Source organism: Nerophis lumbriciformis, linkage group LG09 (genome assembly GCF_033978685.3).
Source record: "Nerophis lumbriciformis linkage group LG09, RoL_Nlum_v2.1, whole genome shotgun sequence".
In the NCBI taxonomy this organism is placed as follows: domain Eukaryota; kingdom Metazoa; phylum Chordata; class Actinopteri; order Syngnathiformes; family Syngnathidae; genus Nerophis; species Nerophis lumbriciformis.
Window position 1 is genome coordinate 43,941,916 of NC_084556.2, and position 22,323 is coordinate 43,964,238.

The 22,323-nt window shown below is 36.8% G+C and overlaps 1 protein-coding gene across 1 annotated transcript in view; it reads left to right on the forward strand.

Moving 5' to 3' along the window:
• spns2 (SPNS lysolipid transporter 2, sphingosine-1-phosphate) overlaps positions 1 to 22,323 on the forward strand; it is a 135,343-nt gene that overhangs the window by 87,036 nt on the left and 25,984 nt on the right. Inside the window, exons 6-10 of the mRNA XM_061963116.1 lie at positions 6,256 to 6,398; positions 9,021 to 9,176; positions 9,297 to 9,486; positions 16,023 to 16,088; positions 18,556 to 18,654. Coding sequence (XP_061819100.1) covers positions 6,256 to 6,398; positions 9,021 to 9,176; positions 9,297 to 9,486; positions 16,023 to 16,088; positions 18,556 to 18,654 — 654 coding nt within the window. The remainder of the gene's footprint in view (positions 1 to 6,255; positions 6,399 to 9,020; positions 9,177 to 9,296; positions 9,487 to 16,022; positions 16,089 to 18,555; positions 18,655 to 22,323) is intronic.

The following is a 22,323-nucleotide window of genomic DNA, read 5'->3' on the forward strand; positions in this document are numbered from 1 at the left end:
CTTGTTAACTTCAAGAATGATTGGAGTTTGTATGTACAATCACATTTGTGCATGTTTGTATTGTTATAGTTTCACTGTTATCATTTGGATATACTTAGATAAGAATTTAAGCTATGAAAACTTTGTCTCTGATCTACTAAGATCCAAACAAAAAGTACTAAATAGTGTGTACAAAGTATACAATAGTGTGTACTATTAGATGTGTTGCAGGTGATCTACTAAGACTGTGTGTACAATTGATAACAAGTACAAACGTGGTGCAGACTATCATCCATATTTAAATGAGGATTTTGTGTTTCACCATGGAGACACTCATTCACTGCACATTCATGACATCATGCATGTGACGTTTTGTTGTGTGACATGCAGCACACAACTATAATCTGTACCACCTTTTTGGAGCAATTTAGACAACAGAAGCTATCTTTCGGAGCACTATGGGAGACCGTACTACCAGTGTTTTGATACACCAGCAATAACTGCATTGTTGCACTGGAATGATCTAGATGCAAGAACATGCATGTTACTTGTAGTTATATATCAATAGTATATAGTAGGGGTGTAACGATTTTGTGGATACAGCGGTATTGCGGTTTCAAAGTATTCACAATAATAGCGCGACGCCTGACGGTATCAAACAAAAACGTGGTGTGTAGTTTTTTTCCAGCGCTTTAATGTTGGCTGGGTCTGAAAATAAACTATATTTCCCAGAATTCTCTGCACGGCGTGGAACGGCGTAAGCAGGAAGTGAAGTGTGTTCGTCGTCGATGAGAAGAATTGTTTTTTTTTAAACATTTCCTAAAAAAATTTAATCAAAATCTATCGTAACTATTTGAGTTATGTTGGTAACAAACAGACAAACAAACTTGGGTCAAAATATAACCTCTTTGGCGGAGGTAAGAGAGTATGCGTTCTGCAAAGCAGTTTTTCGTCTCGAGCGTTTCCAAGGCGACACAGAGCCAGCAGCACTGCACGGAGGTAATCGCCAAATAAAATGTTCAACTCGCGAACTATGAAAAAACTGAAGAGCTACTTGATTATTACTAAATTAATCCATCTATTTTTTCACCGCTTGTCTCACTCGGACGGAAGGCAGGGTACACCCTGGACAAGTCGCCCCCTCATAAACTGTCTGCCAGAAAATATATTTGAAGCCAGCGAAGCCAAACATCAGTTTGTGAGGTATTTACATTATTTAAAGTTAAATTTTTAGTTAATTTTTTTGAGAAATATCATTTTCCAGACTGATAGAAACATGTCCACTGAGGAGGACACTGCTTCTCAGGAAGTACAAGTTGAAAGATACTAAAGTGAACATTATTGTTTCACACTAAATGTTTACATTGTCACTTTAAAGACACGCAACTGTAAGTTTTAAAAAAAAAATATTTGCTTGAAACAGTGGATGTTCCTGCACAGTTATTTGCACTTGAAATACAGATATGTAGTAATAAATATGATTACAACATTTTAGCATTATGTTTGTGTTCAATTACACTAAGGGGTTTTTACCTAAACATTCTTGCCACTTCATTTTACACACTATGCAAAAAATAAAATTGCATGTCCTGTGAGTGGGCGTGTTGTGTGTGTGTGATCTACTAAGACTGTGTGCAATTGAAAAGTGGTGCAGACCGCCTTATTTAAATGAAGATTTTGCCTGCATACACAGCTTTTACCACCGAGACAGACGATCGCTTTCTGCACATTTATGTTATAATGCGCCTACATGTGTGCGATGTGTTGAACCAGCAGCACACATCTATATTCCGCAACACCTTTCCTATATCGCAATTTAGACAACAGAAACATATATTGAATGACACAAACGCATGAAAATGCACAATGAAAGACGTCTTTTCATGTAGGAGATATATTATAGTAATACATTTACTAAATAAAAACACAAACAACATTTAAAAAATGCCATAGGACACTAAAACATATCAATTGAATTTGTTTTAATCAGCCCTGTAAGTTTTCCAGCAGCTATAACATTATAAAAGTAGATTGCTGAATAGACGATATGTCTAATATTTTTCTATTACTGACCGTCCAAAATGTTGACACACACATAGGACGGAGGGTTCTCTCCCTATTTTTGGTTTGTGCAGCATGTGAACTGATCCCCCAGCCGTGTGCAACTGTGTCAATTTGCCCTTAAACGTGCTAAATAAAACACTCAATAGTGCTCGCAAAATGGTGATGAGTGTTGATAAATCACATTCTGTGTGCTAATTAATCAAATGCGCATATTCTTCTCCCAGCATACATTCTGCATATTAATGAAGACAGGGACACTAAAATGATTGCACGCTTTATTGCAATTTTACTGCCTTTTTTACATCACGGCCAGGGGACTACAGATGAAAACCAGCCTTCTGGCTAATTCTGGCTTTTTTAACCATGTCTAGTCATGTATTTTATAAAATTGCATTGTCCCCTTTGAAATAAACTAATCTTAATCTTAATTGTGCTCACTTAACAGACGCAATCCACTTTGCACACATTTAGTAGATAGATAGGTTTTAGTACACGCAAACCTTTAATAAATCAGGCCCTTACATTATCCCACCCCTCCTGAATTACATGTATACAAGAAGTCCAAGCATGGATAACAGCAATCTTTTTAGCTTGAACAAAAGCAAGACAGAGATGTACAGTATGTATTTGGTGATCCAAACATTTTAAATGGTTTAAACAGTTTAAACTTGCCTCATTCTATGTGCTTTTCTGAGAAACCTTGGTTTTATCATGAACTGTAATTTTAAACTACACTATAAAAAAAAAAAAAAAAAAAAGGTTGACTCAACTCAACTCAGTCATGTTATCTTGTTGCTTTGACTGAGTTAATTTGAGTGAATGAATAGTGTCAAGTATATTACGCTTTAAAACATGAGTTGACATTCAGTGAAAGTATTAGTTAGTCCTGTCGGTCGGCATCCCAGTGAGAGTGGAAATATTACACTAAGTGTTTGTTTTATTTTGGTTTGTTATGGTTTGTTTGTATGTTTGGTACTTAGCATGCTGCGGATGCTATAGTGTCACAATGAAACTGCATCCATCCCTCGGCTTCTGAAACTTATCGCTCATCCTCTTTGTGTTTGGGCTCCAAAACATAAGGTCCTGGGTCATAATGTTTCCAAAAGTAATCGTTGTTGGCTCTCGCAAAGTCTGCTTGATTAGTATTGTTGTTGATGGGAAAGGGATCTGTGGTTCCTAGCGCGACGTCACGTGATCATGTGACTGGTTTCCTCATTATCTCTCAAAATGGCTCGGGAATCTCCGTGAGATTGATACTATTTTGATCATATCTATTTATCCACATTTTTTTAAAATTCTTTAGGTGTCATAAATCAGATATATATAATAATAGCTTCTATATAGAGGTAAAGTACAATTCCACGGGTATGCTGCTCTTTGTTTTGAAATGTTTAAATGGACTGGCCTCACTCCCCAGGTAGAGCATTGAGGTCTGCAAACAAACTACTTTTGTCTGTCACACACTCAAGATACTCAGTACTAGAGGGGACAGAGTCTTTTCTGTGGCTGCCCCCAATCTGCCCCTGCACAGTATGGCTGCACAAACACTTGATCATTTTAAAACCTTGCTGAAATCACATCTTTTTTTCACAAGCGTTCTGCAAATAGCACCTTGGTTTTATCTCGTTTTAACAGTTTTAACTCAACTTTAACTAATTTTAACTAACATTTGCTGTTATTTATCACTGTTTGTTGTATTAGTCACTGTCTTATGTGCCTTGTGAAGCCTTTTGGTTGTTTTAATGCGCTATAAATTTATAAAATTATAAAGTTTGACTTGACTTGACATGCCTAGTGTTAACTTATAATTGTGCTAAATTATACTATGCTAATAACCTATGCTAATGCTAACTTATTCCCATGCCAACTTATACTCGTGCTAACTTATGCGAATGCTAACTTATACCCAGAAAACTATACTAATGCTAACTTATACTCAGGCTAACTTAGACTAATGCTGACTTTTACCCATGCTAATGTATACTATTATAAATGATACAATTGCTAACTTTTACCAATGGTACATTATCATTTTATGCTCATGATTAATTATACCCATGCTAACACAGGGGTTTGCTTTGGCGTCTTATGTGGTTCTTATGCCTCCTTGTTGTGGCTCCCTCAGATTTTTTTTCAACCCAAGAGTGAGAAAAGTTTGCATTTTCAAAAATAGTTCTATCTTTTCCAACTGTCTGGGGACTCAGGCAGTGAATGCACACAGGCTGAGTCCTAAAGCGGCAAAAGGGCAAGTAAAAGGGAAGCCTGTGTGTTCAGTTCGGCTTCTTGAGTGTGAAACCCCTTGAGTAAGCCAACCATGAATACTTGCCAAAAAAAGAACAGAGAAAAGCAAAAAGAGTTTAATTTAATGGCTTTTTCTGTCAAAAAAAAAAAAAAAAGAAAACTTTTAAAAGTTTATAGGCTATGTTACGTTTTTCAGCGTTATACAATTTTTCTTTACTAGAAGAGGTGGCAAAATGATGCAGACCCCTGTGCTAACTTACACTAATGCTAACTTATACAATGATAAATTATACACACGCTAACTAATACTAACTCATACTAATGATAAATTATACTTATGCGAACATATACTAATGCTAACTTATACTAATGATAAAGTATACTCATGCTGAGTTATAGTAATGCGAGCTTATACTAATAATAAATTATACTTATGCTAACATATGCTAATGCTACTTTATACTAATGATGAATATACTCATGCTAATGTGTACTAATTATAAATTATACTTATGCTAACAAATGGTAATGCTAACGTATACTAATGATGAATATACTGATGCTAACGTATACTAATGCTAACTTACAATGCATCCGGAAAGTATTCACAGCGTTATGGTTTATTCCAAATTGTAATAAATTCATTTTTGTCCTCAAAATTCTAGACACATTACCCCATAATGACAATGTGATAATGTTTTTTGGAGCTTTTTGAAATTTATTAAAAATAAAGAAATAACCATCAATCCATCCATCCATTTGCTTCCGCTTATTCGAAGTCGGGTCGCTGGGGTAGCAGACCCAGCTACTTCGTCCAGATCCTGAAGCGTTCCCAGGCCAGCTGGGAGACATAGTCTCTCCACCATGTCCTGGGTCTTCCCCGTGGTCTCCTACCCGGACGGACGCACTCTATACACCTTCCCAGGGTGGTGTTCGGGGGGGCATTCTGACCAAATGCCCAAACCACCTCATCTGGGTCTTCTTGATGGAAATAAATAACATGTCCACAAGTATTCACAGCCTTTGCTCAATACTTTGCTGATGAACCTTTGGCAGCAATTACAGCCTCAAGTATTTTTGAATACGATGCCACAAGGTTGGCACACCTACTGTGTCTGTGGGCAGCTTCGCCCATTCCTCTTTGCAGCACCTCTCAAGATCCATCACGTTGGATAGGTAGTGAACAGCCATTTTTAGATATCTCCGGAGATGTTCAATGGGATTCAAGTCTGGGCTCAGACTGGGCCACTTAAGGACATTTACAGAGTTGTTCTGGAAGTCATTCCTTTGATATCTAGCGCTTAGGGTCATTGCCATCCTCTGGAGCAGGTTTTCATCCAGGATGTCTCTTTACATTGCTGCATTCATCTTTTCCTATATCCTGATTTTCTATACCTTTCCCCAGATTTGTGCATTGACCAATCCTGTGACAATCCTGTCTCAGAGGTCTTCAGACAATTGTTTCGACTTTATGCTTGGTTTGTGCTCTGCCAGTGTGGAACCTTATATATAGACAGGTGTGTGTCTTTTCAGATCATGTCCAACCAACTGTATTGACCACATGTGGACCCCAATTAAGCTGTAGGAACATCTCAAGGATGATCAGTTGAAACAGGATGCCCCTGAGCTCACTTTTGAGCTTCATGGCAAAGGCTGTGAATACTTATTTACATATGTTTTCTTATTTATACATTTTTTTAATACATTCGAAAAAAATGTATTTCACATTGTTATTATGGGGTATTGTATTGTTGTTATAGCCTTATTCCATTTATTCCATTTTGGAATAAGGCTACAACATATCAAAATGTGGAAAAGGAGAGGGCAGTGAATACTTTCCAGATCACGCTAACTTACTCTAATGGTTACTTTTACTAATGTTAACGTATACTACTGCTAACTTACACTACTGCTAAATTACTTGTGTTAACTTTTTGGATTTTTACAAAACTGTAATTTTTTTTCCAATAGGTGTCTCCAGTTTTGGGCATGACTGCAGGAACTCTGATCCTGCTCTTTGTTCCCGAGCCAAAGAGAGGAAGTGCCGACCAGATGGGAGGACGCATCAAGGCGCGCACGTCATGGCTGTGTGACATGAAGGCGCTTGCTAAAAAGTATGTGTGGAAATATAACATCCATAGAGTGATTACACTTGTTTGTGTTTGACAGACAAGCAGATGTTTTGTAGACGTGTAAGTTTTAACATGTATATATTTACATTCTAGCACATCTGTGGGTATTGATGTCAGGCTATCGTAGTCTCAGGGCACTTAGCTGGTAAAATTTAGTCCAAATGCTGTTGCCGATGCCCCAACAATGTCTAGACAACAGCAATTAGACTAGATCTGACCAATCTACATCTTTGTGCATGAAGAGATGAAGTCTGGACAAACGTCTTCTAAGACAAACTGAACAGCCCAGTTGTGATGGATTGACGGCCCTATATGTTCTAGCGTATTTAACTTCTCCAAGTGAGTTTAAAATGTTAAACGTCGCCAGCAGACACAGAAAAACTTTTGTTAATCACACGCTGAACATTTTGAATGAGTGACAGTTTTGTTATCATAAGAACTATGGCAGCCATGTTTCTAAAAATAGCTTTGCGACCACATAAAGTACCCCCGCCGGGGTTATTCTAAGTGAGGCGCCATATTCTTCGTATGAGCATTGGCAAAACAAGCTTGTACATTCAACACGTCTGGAAGAACTTTTTAATAGCGTGTTATTTTAATAGCACTTATTTTTGACTCTCACATAAAACTGTCAGCTCATGCTTGACTTTGCTTAGCAGTCATCATCAAAACTACTTTTAGACTTCACGTGGTTAGTCAAAGCAGAGATTATGCTTATATTATCATGAATGCAAAAGGGTGCCATTTGCATGCCAGGCCAGTAGTTGGCGATGTCACTTTGGAAAAAAAACAAAAACTCGTCTTGAGCAGCAAAAACACAACAACAGGTTTGTTGATAATGTTATTTAAAGCTGGGATAGATTACCATGACCAGCAATCACCATGAATAGCAAGAAATGTACTCAGGCTATGCGATATTGAGAATGTTGGTATTGATCCTATAACAAGTTAATACAGTATCGTCCATGCAAATTATTTTTAGTTAAAAAGTCACTGTCAAATAATTTGATGAATTTGCCTGTAGTTAGTTAGTTATGATTAGGATAAAACACAGGAGAAAAAAAAAAGTTAAATACAATATAGAACATTATGAAAATAATAGAATAATTCGCTTAGGGGCGGCATAGCTCGGTTGGTAGAGTGGCCGTGCCAGCAACTTGAGGGTTCCAGGTTCGATTCCCGCTTCCGCCATCCTAGTCACTGCCGTTGTGTCCTTGGGCAAGACACTTTACCCACCTTCTCCCAGTGTCACCCACACTGGTTTAAATGTAACTTAGATATTGGGTTTCACAATGTAAAAGCGCTTTGAGTCACTAGAGAAAAGCGCTATATAAATATAATTCACTCACTTATTGCGGCTGACTAAACGCAACTGCTTAGGAAAAAGCCACTAGTCCAGAATAACTAAATCAGGGGTTTGGCAACCCAAAACGTTGAAAGAGCCATATTGGACCAAAAAAAAAAAAAAAAAATCTGTCTGGAGCCGCAAAAAATGAAAAGCCGTATATAAGTCTTATAATAAAGGCAACACATGACATAAGTGTCTATATTAGCTATAATAGCCTACTATCAAAATTACTTTAAAATCTTATATAAGTCTTATAAATGAAGGCAACACATGACTTAAGTGTCTATATTAGCTATATCAGCCTACTATCAAAATAACTATGTGTCGATGGCTAAAGCAAATCTTCGTTGACAGAAATGTTGAAATGTAACATTTGTTCTACTCATTTTTACAACATTAGAAACTATTAGTAAATCAGAGGCTACTCAGAAGGTGAGATAACTCCTGGAAATTACTGGATTTTAATGACCAAAAGTATAGATGTGTGTGTCCAAGTTGAAAGGCTGTCTTCTTTTAATAGATTCATTACAATATTTGGCCAGCTAGGTAATGTTTGCTGTAGTCTGGAACAATATGGCACACAAACAATGAAATGCAGCCAATATTACATACAGATAATGTGTCATGAGACATGCAGAAGAGGTATACACAGAGGTAAATAAATAAAAGTAAATGATATTAAATGAGCTCAAGTATACCTACAAATGAGGCATAGTGTTGCAATATGTACATACAGCTAGCCTAAATAGCATGTTAGCCTGATTAGCTTGCAGTCATGCTCTGACCAAATATGCCTGATTAGCATACTCTGTGCATTCACGCACAGCATGAAAGTTTTGGTGGACAAAATGAGACAAAGAAGGAGTGGAAGATTTTACATGTAAACAAATTGTTGCATTTGTTTGTATTTTCTCCCGATCTTTTTCCATTTTCAACCTTTTTTTAAAAATGGTTCAGAGAGCTACTAGGGCTGACTCCCGAACTAAATGATGTAACAATAATTGGGGCAAAAATATAATCTGTCACTGCTGAATCCTCGTTCTTGCTGGCAGGGCAGGGAGTGGGAGGGGCCAAGTGTGCCGAAGTGAACAGTATGAATTTTATGCAGGACATTACAAAAAAAATCTGTAACACAAGTATCGGTCTCATCAACCTGGTATCGATCTAATATTACTACTCACCTTGGTATGGATACTATCGATAGATACCATCTCCAGCATATATTTCATCAGATGCAATATTTGTTTCCTCCGTAGTCGGAGTTATGTGTTCTCCTCGCTGGCGTCTGCGGCCGTATCATTTGCCACGGGTGCATTTGGGATGTGGATTCCAATCTACCTGGCCAGAGCTCAGGTGGTGCAGAAGACTTCAGAGCCGTGCAGCACGAAAGAGATCTGCAGCAGCACGGAGAGGTGAAAGAAATCATATTCCTACATTTTCTTACATATCATAACATGTAATGTCCAATCCAATATTGCTTGTAAATACAGTTGAAACCAAATATAATATAAGTATGGCATACTCTTCCTCAGTCTTATCTTCGGGGCCATCACCTGCATCACGGGCCTGTTAGGCGTGCTCATCGGGGCCGTCACCACACGTCTGTGCCGCCAGAAGACGGAGCGAGCCGACCCGCTGGTCTGTGCCATCAGCATGCTGGGGTCAGCCATTTTCATCTGCCTCATCTTCGTCGTGGCAAAGAAGAGCATCATAGGAGCTTATGTAAGAGTCACATGTTCTCACCTGCATGTTTTATCCTCTAACGATCACAGCTACCAATTTATCTACCAATCAATACGCTTTTTAATAGTTAGCTAAGCTAATTAGCTAATTACCTGGGTGGAGCTTATACGCATCTCATTATTAGCTTTCCTAATAAAATATGTACCATATTTTTCGGAGTATAAGTCGCACCGGAGCATAAGTCACACCTGTCGAAAATGCATAATAAAGAAGGAAAAAAACATATATACAGTAAGTCGCACTGGAGTGTAAGTCGCATTTTTTGGGGAAATTTATTTGATATAACCCAACACCAAGAATAGACATTTGAAAGGCAATTTAAAATAAATAAAGAATAGTGAACAACAGGCTGAATAAGTGTACGTTATATGACGCATAAATAACCAACTGACAACGTGCCTGGTATGTTAACGTAACATATTATGGTAAGAGTCATTCAAATAACTATAACATATAGAACATGCTATACGTTTACCAAACATTCTGTCACTCCTAATCGCTAAATCCGATGAAATCTATACGTCTAGTCTCTTACGTGAAAGAGCTAAATAATATTATTTGATATTTTACGGTAATGTGTTAATAATTTCACACATAAGTCGCTCCTGAGTATAAGTCGCACCCCCGGCCAAACTAAGAAAAAAACTGCGACTTATAGTCCGATAAATACGGTATGTATGACCTTATTAGCAGGGTTGTCAAAATCCATGTGATTAATCAAATTAATTTGATTAAAAATGTAGCTTAATTACTGTAATACATTAGAATGCAGAATTATTAACAAATAACAGGTTATACAAGTAGTGTTAGTGTGTACATCTACAAATGTACCGTTTATACAAGTAATGTTAATGTATACATGCAGATTTTACACTGTATACAAGTAGTGTTTGAGTGTGGATGTATAAATGTGTACTTTCCAAGTAATATTAGTGTACACATGTACAAATGTACAGGTAAAAGACCTGTATAAATGTATAATTTATACATGTAGTATTAGTCAATTCATGTATAAATGTACACTTTATACATGTAGTGTTAGTGTATAAATATATAAATGCACAGTGTATACAAGTAGTATTAGTGTGTAAATGTATACATTTACAGGTAATACAAGTATTATTAGTGCATACGTGTACATTTGTACACATATGCACTAATAATAATAAGTAGTATTAGTTTATACATGAATAAATGTACTTTATACGAGTAGTATTAGTATGTACATATTTAAATGTATACTTTTTACAAGTAGGGTATGTGTATACATGCATAAATGTACAATTTATACAAGTAGTATTTGTAAATACATGTATAAATTGTACATTTTATACAGGTAGTATTAGTGTAAACATGTGAAAATCTACAGTTTATACAAATAGTGTTAGTGTGTACATGTTAAAATGTACAGTTTATACGAGTAGTGTTAGTATGTACATATTTAAATGTATTCTTTTTACAAGTAGTGTTAGTGTATACATGTATAAATGTACAGTTTATACAAGTAGTATTAGTGTGTACAAGTATGAATGTACACGTCATACCCGTAGTATTAGTGTGTACATGTATAAATGTACAGTTTATACTAATAGTGTTAGTATGTACAAATTTAAATGTATACTTTTTACAAGTAGTGTTAGTGTATACATGTATAAATGTACAGTTTATACAAGTAGTATTAGTGTGAAAATGTAAAAATTTACAGATTATACAAGTAATGTTTGTGTGTACATGTTAAAATGTACAGTTTATACAAGTAGTATTAGTTTGTACAAGTATGAATGAACAGTTTATATTAGTAGTATAAATTTGCATAAATGTACACTTCATACCTGTAGTATTAAGTGTGTACATGCATAAATGTACAAATTATACAACTCATATTAACATGTACTTGTATAAAGGTACAGTTTATACAAGTAGTATTAGACTTAGACTTCTTTTTTTTTTCTTTTCTTTTTTTTATTGTCATTCAAATTTGAACTTTACAGCACAGATAAGAACAAAATGTCGTTATACAAGTGGTATCAATGTGTAAATGCATAAATGTACAGTTTATAAAAGTAGTATTAGTCTGTAAATGTATAATTGTACAATTTATACAAATAGTGATAGTGTATACATGCATGAATGTATAATTTGTACAAAAAGCACATTATTAACACTAAAGCAGTAAACTTAATGTGGATAAATGTTTTACTATGAAGAGTTTCAACACAAATGTTTAGTGTACATTATATCCATGCTCATGCTAAATCAAACACCATTGATACTTTACATAAAAAATGATAGATATGCAACCGGGATTAATTAAAATTCATCCACAGTCACCCTAGGCCAGTTGTTCAAAACATTGATGTGGTTCAAAATTCCTAATATCACATTTTTGGCGACCCACAATGAGGTAATCTGCCTTACTTTTATGCCGGTTTTTCAAAGCAACATTGGAGTGGATCAACCTGATCCAGTTACATAGTTTTCAAGGTCACCTAATCCACATTACCAGTGCACTATATGGGCCAACCTATCACAATGTGGGCTACAGTTATGTAAAGAAGAACAAATACAAAAGCCAACATGGGGTCACTGTTAGTGTTTATTTTGAGACAAAACACCAACAAAACAAGCATCCACTTCCATTCATAATTTCTCTTATGACCCCTCATCTGAGCCACAACAAATACAAAACAAATATGTATTGACAAATATATTGTGTTTTTTTTTTTTTTGAAAATGTCTTAAATAAAAAGGCTAAATGTCCAAAATAAAGAATATTCAGGGTTCTTCCTCACCTGAGGAGAAGACACCCGCATTTTGACAGCTTCACCGCTGATGATTGTTTCTTTGAAATGAATATAGAGTGATGACAGAAACATTTAATATAGTTGTTTTTGTTATAGAAATCTATTTGGGGAGATTGTTAAACAGTTTCATCGTTTTCACAAGACCATATGTATTTGATTTTGACTTTACTATACTGAAAGGCTTATTTAGTAGCCTATCTCTACTTAATTTATTAACATAAATACAAGGACATACACTAAATGACACAACATTATTTGACAAATGTTCAAGTTTTAAAACATTTTCTTTCTGAAATCCACCTTGAAATCCTTGGGATCAGGCTAATCCTATTTTTTTGGATCAAAGTTTTCCAAATCCTACTGAAACATTTTGAACAACACAAACTGAATGTTGATTCAGGTAAAACTAAGATTGGATTCCGTGATCTTATCCGATTTCAGAATCCTTCTTTCCCTTTTGAGCAACACATTTTCAAGAATTGATCCAATCTGATAACATAAAATCGGATCATGTCACCTTTGAACAACATTCCCCCTGTGATTAATCTAAATCAAGCCTGGGCAATTATTTTGCTTCAGGGGGCCAAATTTAGAGAAAAAAATGTGTCTGGGGGTCGGTATATCTATTTTTAGGAATACTAATACAAAACCTCACAACAATGTCTGAATGCTAAAAACGTTATGACAGACCGCCTTAAAAAACAGAATGGAATTTAATTTTTTTTTACTGAATGAGACTCCCAGAATGTACATGAAAATAAAGAATGCTGGATTTACAATATTAACTATGAACAATAAAACACTGAATACTGACAACTAAGGCTGAAACGACGCGTCGACGTAGTCGACGTCATCGGTTACGTAAATACGTCGACGCCGTTTTTGTGCGTCGGCGCGTCGCATATTTACGTCACACTACTGTCATGGCGGAGCGCAAAGCAGACGATGCGAGCGAGGGGAAAAAAGCACGCCAAAAGTCGTCAAAAGTGTCGGAATATTTCAATAAACGGCCTAATAATGTTGTTGTATGCACACTGTGTCGAGCGGAAATGGCCTATCATAGCAGCACAACGGCTATGAACGAACATTTGAAAAGAATACCCCCGACAGCGTTCTTGCCATCACCATCAACAAGTCAATCGTCCGCGTGCGTATACGTTGTCATTATTACACAAAAACATGAATGTGTCATTTGTATCTGCGTTGTAAATTCATAAACTAAAGCACCGTTTGCTCTGAGAGGCGCGTTTGGCGTGCCTGTTCAGTGTTTACAAAGACGCGCTCCTCTTTAACGCTGTGGAGAGGCGGCGGCGGCGAGCGAGCGGCGAGGCGGGGCGCGCCGGGAGCGACGCCGCAAGAGACAGGGGACGACGAGCGAGCGAGGAAGAGGAGCTGAAAAGCGAGGAAAAAAAGAGAAAAGAGTTGGAAGAGAAAAGACTTTGTGTAAAATTAAAAGATTGTAAACCTGGCAAAGCCGTCTGGCGTTCAGTCTGTCGGTCCTGAAAGAACCCCACGGCACAAGACGTGTCACAAACGCTAACGTTAATTAGTTGTGCAAATACCTTTTACAACATTAACAGTTACATATACTATGTACAAACCAACAATTAACTTTCACTTTAATCATACTATCATTGTTGTGTTATTAAGCAAAATAAGCAATACTTTTACTTTTGTTGAAATGTTTACACTGTACACTTTTTTGTATTGGATGTTTAGCTTTATTTTTGCACATTTTAGCAAATAAGCAATACTTTTACATTTGTTGAAATGTTTACACTTGTTACAGAATATTTCCGTTTTGCACTTTTTTGTATTGGATGGTTATCTTTATTTTTGCACATTTTAAAGCAAAATAAGCAATACTTTTACTTTTTAAATGCTTATACTATTCCAGAATATTAAGATTTGCATTGGATGTTTACTTTTATATTTGCACATTAAAAAGCAAATAAGCTACTTTTAATTTTGTTAAATGTTAAAAGTTTTAAATGTTTACATTGTTACAGAATATTTTGTCATGTTGTTGTCAATGTTGACTGAGTGGCCATACTTTTTTTTTTTTAAATAAAAGCCATGTCTTTTGAAAAAACTGGCCTACTTTTTTTTTTTTCCTCTTCATTTTAAATAAAAAAAATAATCGGTAAAAGGAAAAATAATCTATAGATTAATCGAAAAAACAATCTATAGATTAACCGATTAATCGAAAAAATAATCTATAGATTAATCGATAGAAAAATAATCGTTAGCTGCAGCCCTACTGACAACATATGAACGTCACACCCCCTCTCGATCGACATATTTTACAATCAAGCGAAACGCAACAAAAAGGCAACAAACACAGCGAAATATGAACGCGAAAAAAACCCCACCTACAATCTGATATATCACTAAGCTTTACAACTTTGTTGTAAAAATCTCCTTCCGCGTCTGTCCCTGACACCCGCATTTCAGGCTGGCCGCTCTGGAAAAAACTCTCTGGAAACGCTCCCCACCCACACTGCTTGGTGCCTTCTCTGAGCTGCTGTGACTAATTAACTAATTAGTAACTAAGTAACTAATTAGATGACCATAGTAACTATAGTATATCATGCAAAAGCGCAGATTCCAACCATTGAAATACTTTGTATAGTTCAAGACTTACGGTAATTTGAAAGCATCACTGCACATCGTAATACAGCTTCGATCTTAAAGATATAAAAAAATTATTTGGGAATGTCCTTTTGCCCAGATCTGATCTAAATGTAACATTGTAATTGTTTGGCAGCACTAGTTAATGCATATAGTTATTCGATGTCGTTGTTGTTGTTGTTGTGTTGTGTCAAATGTAGTTAAGTTGGTAAAACTTGCACCTGAGCAGAAACAGAACGTGTGCACATTCATTCGTTAAACGAAATGTCGGTTAACTTGTTATTATCGCGCTAACGTTGAAAGCCTTGCTAAAAATATATAATAATATGTCTGTCTGTCTCAGGAATAAAAAAATATTTTTTTGTACAATATACGAAGGGACAATACAACCTGAGCTATGGTCAGAAAATTATATCCTTTGGACATCGCTGGTGTAAGCAATGTAGTCCACAAGTGTGAAAAGGTGAGAAATAGACCATCGAACAGCAAACAGGTGACATGACATCGCGTACAAGCTCAGGTTCCACGGTGCTGACAGGTGTGTCGTAATAAAGATTGACCTCTGCCAGCTGTTGTCTCATCAACACCAAACTAATGTGATGAAAGATTGCTTTTGTCACTCGTGAGAGGGCAACATGGTCTGGGGTCCTCGTGTTTGATACCTGGCTGCTTGTGTGGTGCTGGCACAGCAACAAGGGGGAATTTCCTTGTCAACAAGCAGCATTGAAATACTGCCAACCAGAACGAGTCTACATGGTAGTAGCAGATGTCCAACCACAACAAGCTATTCAAAGTTTACTTCTCCACCCTGGAAAGTATCGTACAGCCATATGTATATTTATATATAAATAAATGTAAGCATATAATCTCGCCCCATCACAATCAAACTAAAGACCTGCGTGATTGTGCACAATTGAGCCAAATCTTAATGACATGTTCTTCAACCGCAGCAACCAAAGCACTTTCATTATAAGTAGCATGTACAGTTTTACTGTACATGTCCTCTTTGCCACACACTGGAAAGTAATCCATCACTGCTGTGTAATAATCATAATGCTAAATGCTGTCCTCTCTTTTTAGGTCTGTATCTTCATTGGAGAGACGCTGCTCTTCCTCAACTGGGCCATAACGGCCGACATTTTAATGGTAAGTTCTGCAAACATGTACTTACAGTACTCTGGGAATTCTTCTATTGTATTTTAAATGTCATGTCAAATACTCATGTTGTATTTTCTCTTTTCCTTTGCGTTTGCATTTCATCTTTTTTTAAGGCTACTACTAAAGTTTCAAATAACAAGTGCTAAATAGTGTGTACAAAGTATAACATTGTGTGTAACCTTTTATTAAGGGGGTTGTTGTTGGTGATCCACTGAAACATTGGGCCAAAACGAGGTTTGCATGTACTAAAACGTGTGCACACTTGATAGCACAGAAAGCTGATCTACTGAACTTGGAGGATTGTGTCTCTTAAGTGAGGAGCGTAAGGAGCGCAATCCATTTAGCGTGTCTATCTTCATGTATATGCAGAACATATGTTGATCATCAGAACACCCACAATACTGTAAGGAGGAGATGCAAATCTAATTATTTAGCATGCACAATCTGATTTATCAAGCCTGATTTACTAAAGGTACACGCAGGGCTGATCTACTAAATGTGTGCAAAGTGGATTGCGCCTGTTAAGTGGGCAGAGTAAGGCGTGCAATCCATTTTGCATCTCTGTCTTCAGTAATATGCAAAATATATGCTGATCATCAAATCACCCACAAAACGGATAAAATGCATAAATAAATATTTAGCACGCACAATGTGATTTATCAACACTCATCACAGTTTTGCAAGCACTATTTTGCGTTTTATTTAACACATGTCAAAAGATAGAAGCTTCCTGCATTATGCATTTTCTTGCATTTAGATCATTCCAGACACATGAATTTGCCACAATGTTTTGATGGTCCACCCTGATGAGCTTTAGTGTGCTAAAAATTAGAGATGTCCGATAATGGCTTTTTTGCCGATATCCAATATTCCGATATTGTCCAACTCTTAATTACCGATTCCGATATCAACCGATACCGATATATACAGTCGTGGAACTAACACATTATTATGCCTGATTTTGTTGTGATGCCCCGCTGGATGCATTAAACAATGTAACAAGGTTTTCCAAAATAAATCAACTCAAGTTATGGAAAAAAATGCCAACATGGCACTGCCATATTTATTATCGAAGTCACAAAGTGCATTATTTTTTTTAACATGCCTCAAAACAGCAGCTTGGAATTTGGGACATGCTCTCCCTGAGAGAGCATGAGGAGTTTGAGGTGGGCGGGGTTGGGGGGGGCGGGTTGAGGTGGGGGGGAGGGGGAAGGGGTAGCGGGGGTGTATATTGTAGCGTCCCGGAAGAGTTAGTGCTGCAAGGGGTTCTGGGTATTTGTTCTGTTGTGTTTATGTTGTGTTACGGTGCGGATGTTCTCCCAAAATGTGTTTGTCATTCTTGGTGTGGGTTCACAGTGTGGCGCATATTTGTAACGGTGTTAAAGTTGTTTATACGGCCACCCTCAGTGTGACCTGTATGGCTGTTGATCAAGTATGCGTTGCATTCATTTGTGTGTGTGAAAAGCCGTAGACATTATGTGAATGGGCCGGCACACAAATGCAGTGCCTTTAAGTTTAATTGGCGCTCTGTACTTCTCCCTAAGTCCGTGTACACAGCGGCATTTTAAAAAATCATAAATTGTACTTTTTGAAACCGATACCGATAATTTTGAAACGGATAACGATAATATCCGATATTACATTTTAAAGCATTTATCGGCTGATAATATCGGCAGTCCGATATTATCGGACATCCCTACTAAAAATAGTTTCTGTTGTTTGTTCTGTAGATTGGGATTCTATATTGCAGAAAATGTGTTACGGATTATAGATGTCTGCTGCTAGTCGACAAAGATTGGAAATTATAATAACAAAAATGTGCAGTAAAGGAGTGTCTCCATGGTAACAGTAGGTTGTACACACAAAAACCTAATTCAAATTTGGCAGTCTGCACCAGTTGTTAATTGATGGAGACACTCATTTACAATACATACATGTTATCATACTCCGACCTATATTGTTTTGTTATGTTGTGTAACATGCAGCACACAAATGCAATCTGTACCATCTTTTCTGGACGATAAGAGCCTCCTCCAGCCTGATCTATAACAGAACCTACTTTTTACGTTTTAATAAATGATGCACAATTGTAATAAGATGTTACCATTTATTAGATATACAAAACTAATTAACAGCAAATGCTGCCTTACAAAGTTTCAAGACACTGCTTTGAGTCTTTTTCCTCGCATAACTTTGATGTTTTGTCTTCTTTCTCTCATCTGTTGTTTGTCCATTTTGAAATGTCACAGAAAGCCAAAGAAAAAGCAAAAATTATGTCCACACATATTATGTTATATATCATATATATTAGGTTTGTCTCTCGCTCAGCTTGCAAAACATTGATTTCAATGTGAAAAATGTTTTTAGTCATTCAGCTTCATCATTTCCAATGTATTTCAATTGTACCTATACATATTTTCTGACATCATTTTCTTGTCTTCTTGTCTTTCTGCAGTTTGTGGTTATTCCCACACGGAGAGCAACAGCTGTGGCCTTTCAGAGCTTCACTTCTCACCTCCTGGGTGATGCAGGAAGTGGGTACCTGATTGGTCTGGTACGATTTTCACTAAATGATACATAAATATACATATATGAAAATGTTCCATTGCATTGTTTGTGTTTGAGCAGTCAGGAGATATAATCCCAATCAAGAACCATGAAGTGTAAAAGTTGACTAAATGAGATCATTCAATCCTCCTAAAAGCAAAGTGAATTGTACAAATAACCAGTGTTGGGACTAACGCGTTACAAAGTAACGCGTTACTGTAACGCCGTTAGTTTCGGCGGTAACTAGTAATCTAACGCGTTATTTTTTTATATTCAGTAACTCAGTTACCGTTACTACATGATGCGTTACTGCGTTATTTTACGTTACTTTTTATGTAGTATAAAGTGTGTTTTATCGGAGGGCTGCTGTGTCGTTCTGATTCTTCTTGTGTCACAAGCCGGAGAAGAGAGAGAGACATGCGCTCTGTGTGGGTGTGTCTGAGTGTGAGTGTGGGGAGCGAGGGGGGGGGGGTGGGGGGGGGGGGGGGCGTGTCTGATCATGGCGGAGCCAGAAGTCGAGTTTGCTAACATGGAGATATTTCACTACTTTTCTTTTGTCGAGCACAAAAAAAATAACATTTTAGTTAAATGTAAATTGTGCTTTGGATCAAAGATGCCATCTACTGCCCAAAACAGCAATTCAAATCTGCTGAAACAAGCTACATAGCAACATGCTTCGACGAAGCTAGTAAAGAGAGACAGAGACTCTGATGCCACTTCACCTCCACCATTTAAGGATTAACTTTGCCCCTCTCATCATTCACCGCTGAAGGTACACACACTGTCAATCAATGTTCCCTCTAATTGTTCATGTGTGAGCAAATGCAAAAAGTCCCTGAGCATTGAGTGGAGTCCATGTGAGCAACTTTAGACGTGCACACTGTGGCTACACCAGCAGCACACCTGTCCCAAACCTCACTAAATAACAACTTACATCTCCATCCATCCATCCATTTTCTACCGCTTGTCCCTTTCGGGGTCGCTGGAGCCTATCTCAGCTGCATTCGGGCGGAAGGCAGGGTACACCCTGGACAAGTCCCCACCTCATCACAGGGCCAACACAGATAGACAGACAACATTCTCTTATTATTAGAATCAAATGACAGCAGTCATTTCCATTTCTAATATAAGTGTTTAGGCCCACTTATAATGACAATAACAAAAAATATTGTTTTTCATGAACTGTGTACTTGTATTGTTTGTCTGGGTGGAGGTCCTGCTTTGGAAATAATTTGTACCCCTTTCAGACATTGCATTTAGTTCCCTTTAAAACATTCACATGTTGCACAATGAGATGTAAGCAGGGGATCATGTGTACATTCCTGCAACTTCCTGTTTGTAAAAAATATATTTTTATTAGTATTTATTTAATATACTAACAGCATTTAATGATTAATATTTATAAATTAAGATTCCTAATAAATGACACTAGAATAAGCACACATTTGATTTGTAAATCATAGTGTAACGACCTGGAATGACACTTTATGTGTGGTGTTGGAGTTGTCCGACTTTTTGTGTGGCTGTAAACGCATCACTGGCTAAGTGCCATATGTGCAAGTGTTGGCGCACGTGAGAGAGCGAGCGGCTGCTGTTGATATAACAAAGTTGCTTTTGGTCTGGTTTGTACTGCAGAAAATGACCAGTTTTGCTAGATATAATTTTTTTACTAATGTTTTGGTGATGTGTTTATGGCCGACAGTAAAGAGTTTTGCTCAGTAAAGTGATGGATGGAATTCATGTCCTCAAAGCGTCTCGACAGACGTTACAATATTTGAACAATGATGACGAAAACGGTTTTCTCTGTCGTGTCCGTGTCGTGTCGAAAATTGTTATGCGCTTATTTTTTTATTTGATTTTGTGCATGGCATAGATTTGCCGTGCGCAGAGGACGCTTGAGCAGTGCGCAATTGCACATGCGCGCTCCTGAGAGGGAACGTTGCTGTCAATTCTCTTATATACTCTTTCATTCTAGACTTCTAGAGTGTTTGATTATCACATCACTCTAAATGTATAGACTATAAAGTTCACAAACATAAAGAGGGATCCTAGTGGGCCAGGCCAATCTTTCCTTATCTCTAAACTAAAACTGGGGAAATGTGTAGTGTTCTGGGTTTCAGACATGATTTTGTATAAGAATTACTTGAGGAAGAAAATGCCTGGTTAGACTTTGTGTATGTAGTGTGTGCCTTTCTTGGTTTACATCTATGCTGTTATTATGCTGTTTGTTACTTATGTATGTTATGTTGCAGCTATTTAAAATAGTTTTGTCAATTTGTTCTGGCCAGAAACAAATTGGCCTTTGTAACATATCTTTGTCTTTGTGTGTTGTATGTCGACCACATTGCTTAGCAGAGTTGAGTGATGCAAATGCATGTCAAGTTGATCAACAGATTGTATTATTCTCCAGTGCAATAACAGTACTGAAATGAAGGCTAAAAGGGCATTAATTGGAGCTTTAAAAAAAAAAGAAAAAAGAAGTAACTAAATAGTTACTTTTCACAGTAACGCATTACTTTTTGGTGTAAGTAACTGAGTTAGTAACTGAGTTACTTTTGAAATGAAGTAACTAGTAACTGTAACCCAACACTGCAAATAACAGGAGTCATTCTGAAATATAAATTAGGAATATGATTTGATCAAACATTGTGAAGGGTGTACAGTAGGTGTCTGTTATGACAAAATAATATTTGATAAGTGAAGGAGAAGAAAATAAGGAAGAAATTAATATTAAAACATCTTAAAGCGCGAGCATTATATTCGAGAAAAAAAAAACCCCACCAAAGCTGAAAAAGGAATCAAAGCAAAACATTTATTGGGTTGTTTCTGCACGACGCAAAAATGTAATATTTGTTGCACACAATTACAACTTCAGTACTGCCAAATAATACGGGAAGCAAATACTGCTCCTTGTGCGTCATTGCTCACTACCTGCTTTCCTCCGGTGAGGTTTCACATGCAAGTGCAATGCAGTCGTCATGACGTCCACCCTGCATCTCAAACTAACCCATGCAGCTGACTGGGATTTTACACTTGTGCTCCAAAGACGTGCTTTTGTTAACAACGCAACTCATCCAAACAATGTACTCATGTGAAATATGTACTCATGTAAACAATGTACTCATTTAAAGTAAATGAGTACATTAGTGTATATGAGTATGTGAGTGTAAAAGTTCAAGAGTTCATGTGTGTATAAATATAAGAGTACATCAGTATATAAGTCTATGACTATATGCGTGTATAGGAGTAGGAGTATATGAGTATATAAGTCTGAGTATATGAGTGTATACGTGTAGGAGTATGTGATTAAGTCTGTGAATGTCATCTATGAGTGTCTATCAGTGTACAAGTGTAGGAGCTATATATATAATTATGTAAGTCTATGAGTATATCAGTGTATTATTGTAGGATCTATGTGTGTGTATGAATATGAGTGTACATGAGTGTATAAGTGTAGGACTAAATGAGTATATAAGTCTATGAGTATATGAATGTATAAGTGTCGAATTATATGAGTATATACTGTAAGGGTATGCGTGTATAAGTATATTAGTATATAAGTCTGAGTATATGAGTGTATAAGTATATAAGTCTGAGTATATGAGTGTAGGCGTATATGAGTATATAAGTCTATGAGTATATGAATGTTTAAGTGTCGGATTATATGAGTATATAC